The sequence below is a fragment of the Enhydra lutris genome, unplaced genomic scaffold (genome assembly GCF_002288905.1).
Source record: "Enhydra lutris kenyoni isolate GAN:26980312 unplaced genomic scaffold, ASM228890v2 scaffoldscaffold21, whole genome shotgun sequence".
In the NCBI taxonomy this organism is placed as follows: Eukaryota; Metazoa; Chordata; class Mammalia; order Carnivora; family Mustelidae; genus Enhydra; species Enhydra lutris.
The window spans coordinates 68,620,806-68,635,176 of NW_019154105.1; the positions used below are offsets into that span (position 1 = coordinate 68,620,806).

Genomic DNA, 14,371 nt, shown 5'->3' on the forward strand with positions numbered 1-14,371 from the left:
AAAAAAAAAAAAAAAAGATACAAAGTCTGTTTCAACTCTCGGTCCGTGACTCAACAGCACAGGGCCATAAAGCGCACTAGAAAGAGCGCACGCTCTCTACACACACAATCACCATAAGCGGGTAAGCAGGCTTAACCTCCTCCAGATGCCAGGCAAACTTCGCCCCTTGATGCCTGCTGGACTGTGCTAGAACTAGACGGCTCTGGGGCCCTCCTATCTATGCACATTTATACTCTTTTTAAGAGTAGAAGAGTAGGGACGCCTGGGTGGCTCAGTTGGTTGAGCAGCTGCCTTTGGCTCAGGTCATGATCCCAGCGTCCTGGGATTGAGTCCCACATCGGGCTCCTTGCTCGGCAGGGAGCTTGCTTCTCCCTCTGCCTCTGCCTGCCATTCTGTCTGCGTGCTCGCTCGCTCTCTCTCTCTCTCTGACAAATAAATAAATAAAATCTTTAAAAAAAAAGAGTAGAAGAGTATAAGTAAATAAGTATATATATAGAGATAAAGAATATATCATATATTCTATGCATATCATATCTATACTCTTTTGTTGCATCAAACAGGCCTGCTTAGTAGTCCCATTAGATGAATAGTAACACGAATCACTTATAAACTGAATGAATTCATAAAATCTATTTTCAACGCCTTTAATGGATTTTGAAAAACTTTCTTATTGAAGTATAACTTATCCCTAATTGATTTTGATGTCTTCATGCCAATTACTTACACACTGAATAATAGCCCTATAGACAAGAGCAATCTTTGGTCTATACAATTCCATAAAATCTAAACATCAAGTATTATTCAAAGTGTTTGCATGTTTTTCTTTGACAGCCAAGCATGAGCAGTTTGTGGTAAAGTCCATGGCAGATAGGAACAGGCCTTCTGCAGCAGCCTTGTCAAAAGGGTTTCAGGAGAGAAGTGACCGTCTGCCTCTAAACCAGTACCTGCTAAGGAAGGCCCCCAGCCTCCGATCTGCTTCTGCCCAGGAAACTGGCCACTAGGACTCACACAGCACATGCTCCTCCAACCCAGGCACACCTGGGGCATAATTACCTTCCGAAGACCATGCTTCTCGGTCCTGAGTCTTTTCCTGGGTGCATCTTCAACTTCAGCCTCTTCAGCAGGGTCCTGTGTCCTCTTTGTATGGTTTCTTTTTTTCCCATTTACGTTACCTTGTTATGAGGGATGGGGGAAACTTACATGAAAAACACTCCACAAGCCACCCTCCAAAGCAATGATGGCCCAGCCAGGGCATTCATGTGCAAATCCCGCCCCTGATGAGCTTCCAGTAATCAGGTCGCTTTCCAGGCCCTAAGTATTATAGACCAAATCTCTTTGCATTTTGCAAATTGCAAGGGACCATTTCCTTTACCACCAAATATTAGAAAATCCTCATCTAATCTACAGATTATTATATTGGTATTTGTTATAATTACATTTTAATATCCTATAGCACTAAATTTAAATATAACCCACTAGTTTCCTAACATTTAAAGACTAGTGGAACTTAAGTGGAACTTTAAAAAGTACAAAGCTTGCTACTTTTTATACATTTCCTGAAAAAAGCATGTTAAGCAGCAACACTCCTTCGGTATCTGCAAATTAAGGGTTTCCTACATGTTGTTTAACTATGTTAGTCATTAATATTTCCAGGAATATCAACTAATCCAAGATTTAAGGTACTGACCTAGAAAACTAAGATGTAAGCTCAGAGTGCAAATTCTAGAGAGGTGATTAACTTGAATACACCAATGTTTATTTCAAGCACAGATCCAGTATTTCTATCTGCATGCCTGCTATACCGAGGTTCAGGGTGTAGCCCTGGACCATTGGGCAGACATCTGGTGGGAGGGCAGTGTCATCCTCCAGCCTTACCACCTACAAGGACAGGGGTGCACAGTCAGGAGTGCAGGATCCCATGGTGCCTCAGGAGGAGGTGCAGCTAGCCACACCCTGGTCACTCCATCCATGGCCTCACCACAGGTGGAGGCCTGATACCACTAGAGCCCTCAGCAGCTGCCTGCCCTATGACAGCATGAGCCGGCCCACAGGCAGCCACATGGGCTGGCCATGAAGGCCCACCGAGAAGAGGCTTGCAGAGCAACGGGGTCTGTGCAGCACTGACCATGCACGGCCAGCACAGGGCACAGCCAGCCTGACCTGCCAGAACACGCTCAACCCAGTTTGCCCAGCTCATCAGCCGCGTGTCACTGAGCTACAGAGACCTGCGAGCAGCAATTGGTATCCTGCACCTCTCCACACAGGTGAGGTGATGTCACAGCCCTTCACATAAGAACTTCCCCCTGTGCCCAAAATGAGATAGTGGGCATTCTGTACAGAAGACAGCAATGTGGGCCTCTGTTTGAATTCCTCACACTGAGGCCATGGACAGCTGATGCCACCAACACAGCCCATCATCTTAGTTATTGGCATCGGGGGCCCCAAAAGGGAGGCTCGAGGGCCTCCAGGACAGGAACACACCTGACATACACTGAAGGCGGAAACCAACCCTGCCCTCCTGTCAGTTAAGTAGTCGGCAGCAGTCCAAAATGACAAAACGTGACACAGAGTCATAGTCACACTTACTCTTCAAGGGTAGTTCAATCTGGCTTCAGGAAAACCTAACTCATTCTTAAATAAGCCAGTCTTTGAAAAGGACCACCCTTCCAGATTTAGTGTGCTGATGAAGAGTCAAGTCAACCTCTGCCTTTTAAAGAAAATGCACAAATCCAGAACATCCTTGCTATTCTAAATTATATTATTTGCAACAAACGCTGAACAAATTCAACAAAATTCAATATTAATATATGAGATAGTTGATGTGGAGCTCTAGAAAGCCCTAAAATCAAGAGCATCTGTGACCAAAACAGGCAGGCTGTGTAGTGCACATGTGGATAGAGTCAGATGTGCACATGCTGGTCTAGAAGCATGGCTTGTGTGCACAAGGCAAAATGCAGTGACTTCTGGGTCTTGGTCTCCTTTTAGGTGAGTCTTGAAACACTTTACATTTGACCACTCCAAAATTCTTCAGTGATGAACCTTGAGAAATACAGAATTGTCTGTATTTTAAATTGATAACCAAAGATATTTTTTTACATTAGAAATGTTGGTTTTCCATGACAAGTGTGTCCAAACATGTACAGATGACAGATCTGACCACTGTCACAGGTTCTTTCCAAGCCTACAGTGTTAAGCCTCCCTTCTCTTAAGCACAGTAGAATTTTTGTTTTTTAAACTGAAGGCCTAAGAAGAACCAGAGGACGGCCATACTTAAAGCCAGTCCACAGTCACCTTCCTCACCCTGTGAGCTCTCAAGCAAATGGGCCAGGAACGCCCTCCCTGCTCCCAGGTCCAAGGCCCCCCACCTGAAGAAGCAAGCCCCTCCTGAGGTGCAGGCCCAGCTCCTGCCGGAAGGGCAGCATCACGCCTGCAGTCCTAGCAACTGCCTGGGCTCCCTCCCTTCTGTGTACCCCCGGCCACCCCATCGCTGTGGAGGCTAGAGCACTCACTCTACTTGGGCTCGCAGAGAGAAAATCACACCAAGCAGCTCTCACAACAACGAGGGAGAAAAGGCAGACAGCAGAGATTGCTTTATTGTGACCACACGCGCTCTGGTTGCTGGCACAAGCGCATGGGTCAGAGATGGGGAGAGCGGCCCCGCGTCCCTGCAGTCCCCGAGCAGAGCTCAGCCGGCTACATGACACACATCTCACAACCAAGCAGAGCACACTAGCACAGTGTTACGTTTACCAGAGTCTTCTTCAGACTGGGAGGAAGACACCAGGGCGAACTTGGTGTTATAGCGGGCTTTCTGTTTCTCGTTGAGCATGTCCCACTGCGATCCCAGCAGCTCCTCAATCTCCTCGCCTGAGGCATCCGGGTGCTCGGCAACCACCTGCAGACCCAGGAAGAGGGGTCAGAAAGCCTCACACCTACAACGCACTGGGATTTTGTTTTGCACAAAATCCAATGCACAGCCCTTGGGAACTCAGTGTGTGGTGTATTTATTCCCCCATCATGGAACAATGCCCCAGAAAAGCTTCAAAGAAAATCAGTGATTATCTGATGCTATAACCCATTCAAAGTTCATAAATAAAAACAGTGCTGGTAGGAGCGCCTGGGTGGCTCAGTGGGTTAAAGCCCCTGCCTTTAGCTCAGGTCATGATCTCAGGGTCCTGGGACAGAGCCCCAAATCGGGCTCTCTGCTCAGTGGGGAGCCTGCTTCCTCCTCTCTCTGCCTGCCTTTCTGCCTACTTTTGATCTCTGTCAAATAAATAAAATCTTTGATTAAAAAAAAAAAAAAACAAAAAAACAGTGCCGGTGAAAACAACTCAACTGTATTTATGTCAAGGAAGGAAATGATAAATGGTAAGAGGAAAAAGTATATTTTTCCAAAATCACTAAATTAGTTAGAAGTAAGTTACAATTTTCCAGGCATCCTTGGAAAATCAGTGGTAGGACAAGTGTCACAGAAACACTACCTGTCAACACAGGGGTGAAGTCTTGGCCTGGCCTTTTCACTTGCTGTAGTATACACCTTCCGTCTCCCAGGTGCACACTCTGGATGGTACAGATGGCACGCCAAGGGGGATAGACAGCACACAGAAACACACCCCCTACACGGCCTTCTAGCCATATTGGGGCTGCCAGCATCACCACCCCGGAAGCATGCTGGAAATGAGGACCTCAGGCCCCACCCCAGACTTGCCAACCAGGACTGTGTATTTTCCTAAACTCTGCAGATGAGTCATGGGCCCACAGCCTTAACTGTATACTAACAACCAGAGAAGTTTTAAAACCTCTGCTGTTCAGGTCCCACCCAAGGCCAGTTCCTTCTCTGGGTCTGGCATCAGTGTTTTCAAGACTCTCAGGGACTCTCATGGGCACCCAAGCTTGAGAGCCATCAACAGCAGGGGCACAGAGGTGGACAAATGACGGGCAAGCCAGACCTACCCCAATCCATTTTTATTCGGTCTACGAACTAAGAACTGATTTTGCATTCTTAAATGGTTGGGGGAAAAAAGTCAGAAGAATATGTCCTGGCACATAAAAATGAAAGGTAATTCAAGCATCAGCATTCATATATCAAGTTTTACTGGAACCAGCCACTGGCGCCCCTTTACCTGTTCTACATGGCGGCTCTCCTGCTACAACAGCAGAGCCAAGTTAACAGACAGGCCTCAACTGCCCAGGAGGCCCTTTCAAAAAACGTTTGCTGCCTGATTCTGAGCACTGACCAGCATGCTCTGGAGCCAGACCCCAGGTTCGCATGTGGCTCCCACATGGCAGCTTTGTGAACTCGGGCAAGTGAAGGGGTCTCCCCCTCTGTGATGTGGGGGCAGTAACTTTTCACCTGGCAGGGATAAGGAATCACCAAATTAATGCTGCTGGTCACTACTACCACTACTACCACCTGGACCCACCCTGGCCCAACGAACATGGGTAACCTCTGCCCCAAAATGCAAAACCCTACTCACAACATGGTCACTGCAGACGGCTTCCTATGGCCTTCCATGCCCCCTCCCCGCCACCTCATCATGTCCTCCCCGGCCCTGAGGGACACTGGCACACTGCCAATGCCAACTTCCACCCACTCTCGCATCTCAGAGCACATGCATTTTCAGATGTGGGTCAACAGCAGCCTAACAATCATGCAGCCCTTCCATGTCCTCATATCCCAAAGATGCCTTCTGCAACTCAAAGAACAGCTCTGAGCTCCAGCGTTCTACTGGGTGTTCTCAGTGTCCCTTGTGAACTGTCACCATTCCCACTGTGCCCCTGCAGTCCCAACCCCACATACACCTGCTTCCTCCTCTCATCTTGGGGCCCCCTCGCCTCTCAGCCCAGCAAGGTTCTGTTCTGCCTGCCCATCCTTCAAGAGGGTGAGCTCACCAGCCCCAATACTTCAAGCATCAAAGGTCTCAGACCTTCACACAGCAAAGATTTCTGTACAGGGCTTCAAAGTCACAGGACAACTGCCTTCTGGAACTCTCCACTTCCAGATTCCTCATGATCAGCACATGCATTCATGGACCCCACCACCTTTGGTCACCCAGCCCTGAATACAATGTCCTCAATCAGATGAATCCTAGCCGTGCCATGCTCACAGCTGTGTCATCAAACAAGACTTGACACCTTGAGGCCCCCTTCCCTTTGTACCTAAATCCCTTGCCAGGTCAGCCAGCTCCACTCCTGAACATTTGCATATCCACCCCATCTAGATGACTATGGTTTCAGGAACCAGTCTCCTGGCCTTCAGTCCTACCCATCTACCTGCTGACAATCCCATCCTAAAAGGGCTCCCTCCTTGCAACCAGAGGGACCACACCCGGCCCACATGTAGGATAGGGTCCTTGCCACTTGGCAATGTCTTCCACAGCCCCCCATAGCCTGGAGCCCATCCTTACCCCACTTTCATCACTCCCTGAACAACTCTGCACTCAGGGGCACAACAACAGGCTCTGCCTCTACACAGGCCACACTCTCCTGAAACATTTTCTTCTACCAGGCTGACTTTGGCACACCCTTTTAATTTCAGCTACAATGTTGTATTCACTCATTCATTCATTCATTCAAGGAACATTCTGAGCTAGGTACAGGAAATAGAAAGGTCAAAGCAGCCACCATCCTACCCACAGTGCTCACCTTCTGGGGGGCCACCTGCTTATTTTTCATCCCTAGTCATGTACTGTGAACTCCAGTGGGGACAAAGAAGTATGCCCCTCATCATTTTGGGTTAATGAGGCCCTGGCTTCTCCCTGAAGTCTATGGGCCTCATCACTGAAGCAGGAAGTACAAAGACTACAAGTTCTGTGCGTGCAGGTGCACACAAAAACATGCACAGATGTGATTTTTCGGGCCAAGTCCCTGTCCTTGCTCCTGCCTGTGTCCTCCCACAGTACAGGAGAGTCACTTTACATCTCAGAGTTCAGGGTAGCTAGCTATAAGACAGGGATAATTTACGCCAACCTCAAAAGGTCTTTATGAGAACTGAATAATCTTTTTTCACAGTAACATACAGGCAATGTATCTTACAGACAGTAAGCACTCAGTAGTAGCTACCTCCATACTTTTTTAAAGATGTATTTATTTGCGGGGTGCCTGGGTGGCTCAGTCCATGAAGCGTCTGCCTTTGGCTTAGGTCTGCCTTTGGCTTAGATCCCGGGTCCTGGGATCAAGTCCCACATCCAGCTCCCTGCTCAGTGGGGAGGAGCCTGCTTCCACCTTTCCCTCTGTCCCTCCCCCTACTTGTGTCCTCTCTCTGTCAAATAAATAAAATCTTAAAAAAAAAAAATGATTTATTTATTTGAAAGAGAAAGAGAACATGTGTGCAAGCAGGGGGAGGGGCAGAGGGAGGAGGAGAGAGAATCCTCAAGCAGACTCCCCACTGAGTGCAGAGCCCACCATGGGACTCCATCTCAGGACCCTGAGATCCTGACCCAAGCCAAATCCAATAATTGGATGCTCAACTGACTGAGCCACCCAGGCGCCCCAACCATTTTTTTTTTAAGATTATATTTATTTGGGAAAGAGAAAGAGAGAGAGAGGAAGGATGAGCATAGAAGGAGAGTGAGAAGCAGACTCTCTGCTGAGCAAGGAACCCTATGCAGGACTCGATCCCAGGACCCTGAGATCACAACCTGAGCTGAAGGTAGATGCTTAACTGACTGAGCCACACAGGTGCCCCAAGTTTTAATAAACTATATCTCAGACACACAAAAAAATATGGAAAACCAAATACCCACAAGCTCACACACTGTGCTGATTAAACTGTTACCAGTACAAAGACTTTGTGTGCTCCTCAGAGATCGTACTCCCTGCTCTCAGCCCACCTGTCATCTCACACATCCTTTCAGAGCCTTGTGCGGCTTTTAGACTTCTGAGGCGGCTACAGTCCCCTACCCCTCACACCTCCACTCCTAGTACTCCTGCCTCCCTATTGAACAGCACTGGCCAGGGCAGCCAATGCACAGTGTAGAAACAGGGGCATACAATTTGTCAGGTCTAAGATTTATGTAAGACCTCACCCTGCCCTTTCCTGGATCAACTGCTCCATGAGAAGCCAGCCTCTGTGCTATGAGGACACCCCAGCCACCCAATGGAGAGGACCACACATGAGGCCTCCTGCAGGCACTATCAGTACAGCACCTTGGAAGAAGATTCTCCAGCCTCAGTCAAGCCTTCAGATGATGCAGCCCCAGCCAACATCTTAACTACGACTTCATGGGACATTCTGAGTCAGAACCACCCAGCTAAGCTGCTCCCAAGTTCCTGACCCACAGAAACTGTCTGAGAATCCATGTATGTTGTTGTTTTAAGCCACTAAGTTCTGAGGTCATGTGTCATGCAACACTACATAACTGACATGAACATCTATACAAAGAATGGAGACATATAGCATGGATCAACTCTAATGCGTCTGTAAAAATTAGGATCAGAGAAGGTGAAAAAGATTCTTTAAAAATGGGAAACTGAGGGGCACCTGGGTGGCTCAGTGGTTAAAGCCTCTGCCTTTGGCTCAGGTCATGATCTCAGGGTCCTGGGATCGAGCCCCACATTGGGCTCTCTGCTCAGTGGGTAGCCTGCTTCCCCCCCTCTCTCTGCCTGCCTCTCTGCCTGCCTCTACAAGTAGATTACTCTACTTGTAATCTCTGTCTGTCAAATAAATAAATAAAATCTTAAAAAAAATAAAAATAAAAATGGGAAACTGAGACCACACACATCAGTAATCATTGACACAAAACTGATGCTTAAAGCCTTCAGTAAATTCTTCCTCACAGGGGCTTCCTCACTGTGGCTTTTCATCACAATGGGCCTCCCCTAGCTGCTCTTGACTCCTTGCCTCCAAACAGAGTCTCCCCGACCCCTTACCCCACCCAGGTCCTCATCAGTGGGCCTATATCCCACTGTGGACTTTGTCTTCCAGCAAACTCATTGCCCCGCCTACAGCCCCTCTAACTGTATTCCAGGAACGCTACAGAACACACTTACGAGCTACACATCTGAGCCAAGCCTGATGGACAAAGATGAACAAGCAAAACATGTTAACGAAAACTGCATACATCTCACAAAGCATAACACTTTACTTCATCTGCAAGAAGCTGGACCTCAAAAAAAGAGCCAAGTGGGAGCCAAACGTCCTTGATAGTCACAGTCTTCTATCTAGTGACTCTAGAAAAGGGAGGTCCAGGAAGCAGAGGGTGGTCTCAACCCAAAGCTGTTCCTCAAGGGTTGGGCATTGATTAATCAATTAACAACCAAACAAAAACCATCCTTGGAGTCACCACTACCTCCCAAAAGGAAAACACAACCTAGAAAGACCCAGATCATTCTCAACTGGAATCTAGGATTACTTATTACAGAACCAAACCAAACACACTTATAATCACAACAACATAACTGAACCACTTAAAGAGCATCTTGCCATCATCACTCTTCTGACAACACAAAATCAACTAGCACCTGAGCCCAGCTGGGAGGGAAGGGACCCATGGGCCTCACCACCCTCCAGCCCTATAGAGACCAGGTCCAAGCAGGGAAGAGCAGGGCAGAGCACTTGTCTCTAATGCAGAACTGAATTTTAATTGTGCACCCTTCTGTCTGGTTGCTGCTTAGAGCAGGATGCCGACGGCAACACTGCACAGAATGGGCTCTGGAGGGGCACTCAGAGCCGGAGAGCTTCAGAGCAGAGCTACTGCTCCTTGAGGGCAGAACAACTCACTCATGTGTCAGCCTTCAAGCCCCAGCTTGTCAGCAGTGTCTGGACCGACAGGCTTGTTTATTTTTGGCACATTTCTTAGTACTGGGAAGGCCATCTGAGAGCAATTTGGGTCCCCAAAAGCAAAAAGGATGGTCTTTGTGAAGTGGCTTGAATTCTCAGGCACACACTTTTCTCTCATAATTTCAGATGAGTGGAGACCATGGAGAAACAGACTAGGAACAACAGGCTGGAACACAGCTGGCTGACTGCTTCCCAAGTCCCAGAGCATGCAGGTCTGCAGCAACTACAAGAGGAGTCCGACCGTCCACACAGTGGTACACATTCCAAGTCTTCCACAGGCGCCCCTGGCCTGCAGCAAGCCCAGTGTGCTAACTATTCACACTGCTCAGTGCTCTGCACCATTTCAAACCCAGCAGTGGCCACAGCTCCTCCACCTTCCCTAGGAAGACTTCTTAGCTCTGAGACCAAGGACACACACTCACAGCTACACATCTACTTTTGTGGGTGGATGCAGGTACACAGGTGGGTTGCTACACTTCTCACACTTCATAGGAACGTGATGGGATATGCACACCCATCAGCACACTGCTTTTCCCCCTCCCCCGACTTCCAGCGGGTTCACTTCACTCGTACCCAGAATCCTGCTGTAGGAGCATCAGAGTGAATCACATACCAGATTTTCTCACATTATATCACCTTTACATTACTGAAAAAAGCCCTACTGACCTCTCACCTCAAGTAATATTGAACCTAACAAAAAAACAGGCACCTAATCCCTTTAGTTCTTCAAAATCAAGCTTTACAATGTACTAACAGATGCCGTTTTCTATGACAATTAAGGAAAGTGTTCAAATGCTTTCATCGTTGATCTATTCCTGTCCTGGTATCTTCTCGTCCACAATGGGAGAGATGTTTTCATAACCAACAGTGCAGAGGCAAGCATCTTTGCCCCAAGGATGACTGTTCCCTAACAATACTTATTTATTAGAGCTAAAATCTCGGCAAGGCTCGCTACAGACTGTGCTGATAATGCTGAGAAACAGAGGAACAGCACTGAAGGGATGTTCCTCCAAATCAGGAACTCCCCCGAATAAATACACACCTCAGAAACCATCACAGTACCCACCTCATCCCTGTGCTTCTGACAGAAGACCAAAAACTGGGATGCTGCATCTCCCTTCCTGTTTCGTGGAGTGGAGGCTGTGGTCTTCTTCCTTCCAGGAGGAGACCCTACTCCTCTCTTGGGGTCAGCCTCTGCCATCTTCTGAGGAGTACTCTTTACTGCCCCAGGATCACTTTCTTGGTTTTCGGCAGAACCAGACAGCTTGGCTCTCCGCCTTCTCTTGATGGGAATGCTCTCTTCTCTCATGGACTTGGGGTTATCAGCAGCTTTTTCAGTGACCCCTGAGGATTCTACCATTTGTCCCGGAGACTCCACAGCAATGCTTGCCTCCTTAGCTACGTGAGGGTTGAGATGAAGCTGGTCCCCCACGTAGAGGAAAGTGAACTTAGCTTTCCGCTCCTCTACTGACATGCTTGCAGCTTCTTCTGCTTGAACGATGCCCATTTCCCACTGGGCCCTCAATTTCCCTGAAATAGGTTTCAACAGCTAAAAGGAAAAACATAAGACATTATAAGTTTCATTATACAAACAAAAAGTTAACACACTTTAAAAAAAAAGCACACTTTAATAATTCCAGATAAATTTAAAAATCAAAAACTATAAAAACCAATTAACTTGAAGGTTTTAGACAGAATTCACCCCATATAGTAGCTACTATTTCTTTAAACTAGAAACCAATTCCAGTCATATTTAACTAATGTAATATATAGATTATATAATATATATATAACACTACATATTTTTGTATATATAAAAAGAATAAAAATTATTTTAAAAATTAGCTCTATCATCAAATGAGTAAAACGAATATACCATCTCTAAGGAAACTTGTCTTGTTTTGTAACACAGTGTACTTGGGCAAAGTTAAACAATGACAGACATAAGCCATTATAATAAATCAAGCCACCACAATTTCAAAATAAATAAGAATATAAATTAAAGTTTTGGTCTCAAATTGTACTTAAGGAACATCTATCACCTTAATTTTTTCAGCTTTCGTGGGTGCCTGCTTGGCACTTTCCTGGCATAATTTTTCAAACTGTCCTTCTCCTTCAAAAGCTACAAGGCTCTTCTCAAATATCCAAGCTCTTTCTGGGGCATCACCAAAGAACTGTACGTGATACTGGCGTGCACTCTTTTTCTGACCTAGTTTTTAAAATAAAATGTTAGAACTTGAAAGTTAGAATTTTGGATGAAATTAGGCAAGTCTATTAATAATTACTGATAGGAAGCTGGAAGCTGCTTTGAGGTCATTTTATTTGGTGCTGTTTGAGTCTGTTAACCTCTAAAAAAGTCCTACTCTTTTTATCCCCACCATACTTCATGTCAAAGAGAAAGGAAAAGCATTTATGAGGGACTCAGATAAGATTCAAATTAAACTAGGATATAAAGTGGACATTTCTCTTCTAAGATCCACTTAAAAAGATTACCAAATAAAGAAGGCCAAGAGACGACATGAACAAAAGGGCCATTCAACAGAGAGGGGCCTTATGCAGCAATGAATGGATACAGACTGGTGCAAGACAGCCTGAATTCAAATTCCAACCCCACCACCTACAGCTGGGCAACCTTGGGCTGGCTACTCATTCACAATGCCTATAGGGGGAATTAGGGCACCAAGGATCTCTGAGGACACCCATGAGGCCACAGGGTAGCCCCTCAGATGTTCACCGCTGCTCCTCTTAGAATAAAGGAGGAAGCCACATCCTACAGTGCAGCCAGAAAGGAGACGGGTGAGGAAAGACACTTGACCCCAAAATCCAAGAGAGGAGGTGCCATCCTCGGCTGAGGAAGAGTGAGGTTGAAAACAAGCAAGCTGGTTAAAAGGTCAGATTTCAGTATGCCTGGGTGGCTCAGTCAGTTAAGCATCCAACTCTTGATCTCACCTCAAGTCTTGATCTCAGGATTTTGAGTTCAAGTCCCGCATTGAACTTAAAAAAATAAGAGGTCACATCTTTGTGCCAAGTGGAGGGACAATAGGGGATCTCCATGGGAGAACTATCAGCCCCTGCTGCTTCATAGAGAATGCTGGTCACAAGAAATCCGAGAACACTTCCTAAAGAACAAACACACCCCAGAGGAAAAATCTCTCCATTTGAGTTGTTTTGGAGATGCTCCCAACTAAGTGGCCAATAGCCAGCTGGAGCGTAAATAAGCTAACAGTCTCTCCACATACAGGTTGCAGGACCTCTGAGTGATACCCTCTCAAACACAAATATAGCATCAAGGACCCCCCAGGACCCAGGGAAGCCCCCAGCATAAACAAGTCCAAGATACACAGAAATAAGCAGTCTCTGCAAGGCCACACACACAAAACACCAGGAAGAGATGACACCTGACAAAGAAAAACTCTAGTTTGCTATGAAAAGAGAACAAAGAAAAAGAGCTATTGGAAACTTTAAAATACAATTATGAAAAAAAAACCTTGAAATCTTGAAAAAAACAAAAAACAAAAACAAGAAATCTTGGAAGGTCAGTTAAGAAATCTTCCAGAAAGAAGATATATAAGGTGAAAAACATCTACTCCCATAAGAAACCTATAGGATCAAACCAGGAAGTACCATACCAAAATAACTGTTCTAGAGACAGAAAGAGAGAACGCTGTCTAAGAATTAACACAAGACCATGTCTCAGAACTAAAACAATCCTAAGTGCCTCATCCAATACCCATACCAATGCACATCTTTCTGACATTTAAGGTGTTGGAGGGGACAAGGGCAGCTTCCACGTTAATGGAATGAAAAGTAGCATAACAAGGTATTTCAAGAGCAACCTTGGATGCTAGAAAGAAATGATGTAATACCTTCAAAATTCTGAAAAGAATTACTTTCAACATAAAATTCTACACTAAGCCAAACCATCAGCCAAGTGTGAAAACATGGAAGTAGCATCCTCCGAATGACAGGAAATCAAATTTATCTCTCATACACACTTTCTTAGAACCTAAAAATTACACTCCAGCGGGGCACCTGGGTGGCTCAGTGGGTTAAAGGCTCTGCCTTCAGCTCAGGTCATGATCCCAGGGTCCTGGGATTGAGCCCCACATCAGGCTCTCTGCTCAGCAGGGAGCCTGCTTCCCTTCCTCTCTCTCTGCCTGCCTTTCTGCCTACTTGTGATCTCTGTCTGTCAAATAAATAAAAATAAAAAAATACTTAAAAAAAAAAAAGAGTGAGTTGATAAAGAGTAATTGGAGATTGTGAGCAACATGATTTAAAAAAAAAAAAAAAAATTACACTCCAGCAAAAAAGGAAACTGACCAAGAGTAAGCACAATGGGAAGCCACAGAAAACAGTGCATGTAACTCAGGAAAGCATCTTTAAAAAGGTCTGAGATTATCACTATGCAAAAGGTTAAGAGTGCCAGCAATACAGATTGAAACAGGAAAAGGGAAGATTCTGGGAGGTCTACGGGAAGAAAAGATAAAAGAACTCTTCCATACCAAAAGAAAAGCTGAACAACAAGGAAAGAGGGTTAAAGATGAGATCCAAGGGATGCCTGGGTGGCTCAGTTGGTTAAGTATCTGATTC

General features: G+C 46.0%; 1 protein-coding gene across 2 annotated transcripts in view; it reads right to left on the minus strand.

Annotated features, from left to right (window-relative positions):
* Positions 1-14,371, minus strand: part of LOC111149264 (nuclear receptor binding SET domain protein 2) — a 93,071-nt gene that overhangs the window by 36,168 nt on the left and 42,532 nt on the right. For both annotated transcript variants that reach the window (XM_022506229.1, XM_022506230.1), the window contains exons 4-7: positions 11,824-11,990; positions 10,848-11,330; positions 3,751-3,895; positions 1,054-1,172 (exon numbers count right to left, since the gene is read on the minus strand). In XM_022506229.1, the coding sequence (XP_022361937.1) occupies positions 1,054-1,172; positions 3,751-3,895; positions 10,848-11,330; positions 11,824-11,990 (914 nt within the window). The remainder of the gene's footprint in view (positions 1-1,053; positions 1,173-3,750; positions 3,896-10,847; positions 11,331-11,823; positions 11,991-14,371) is intronic.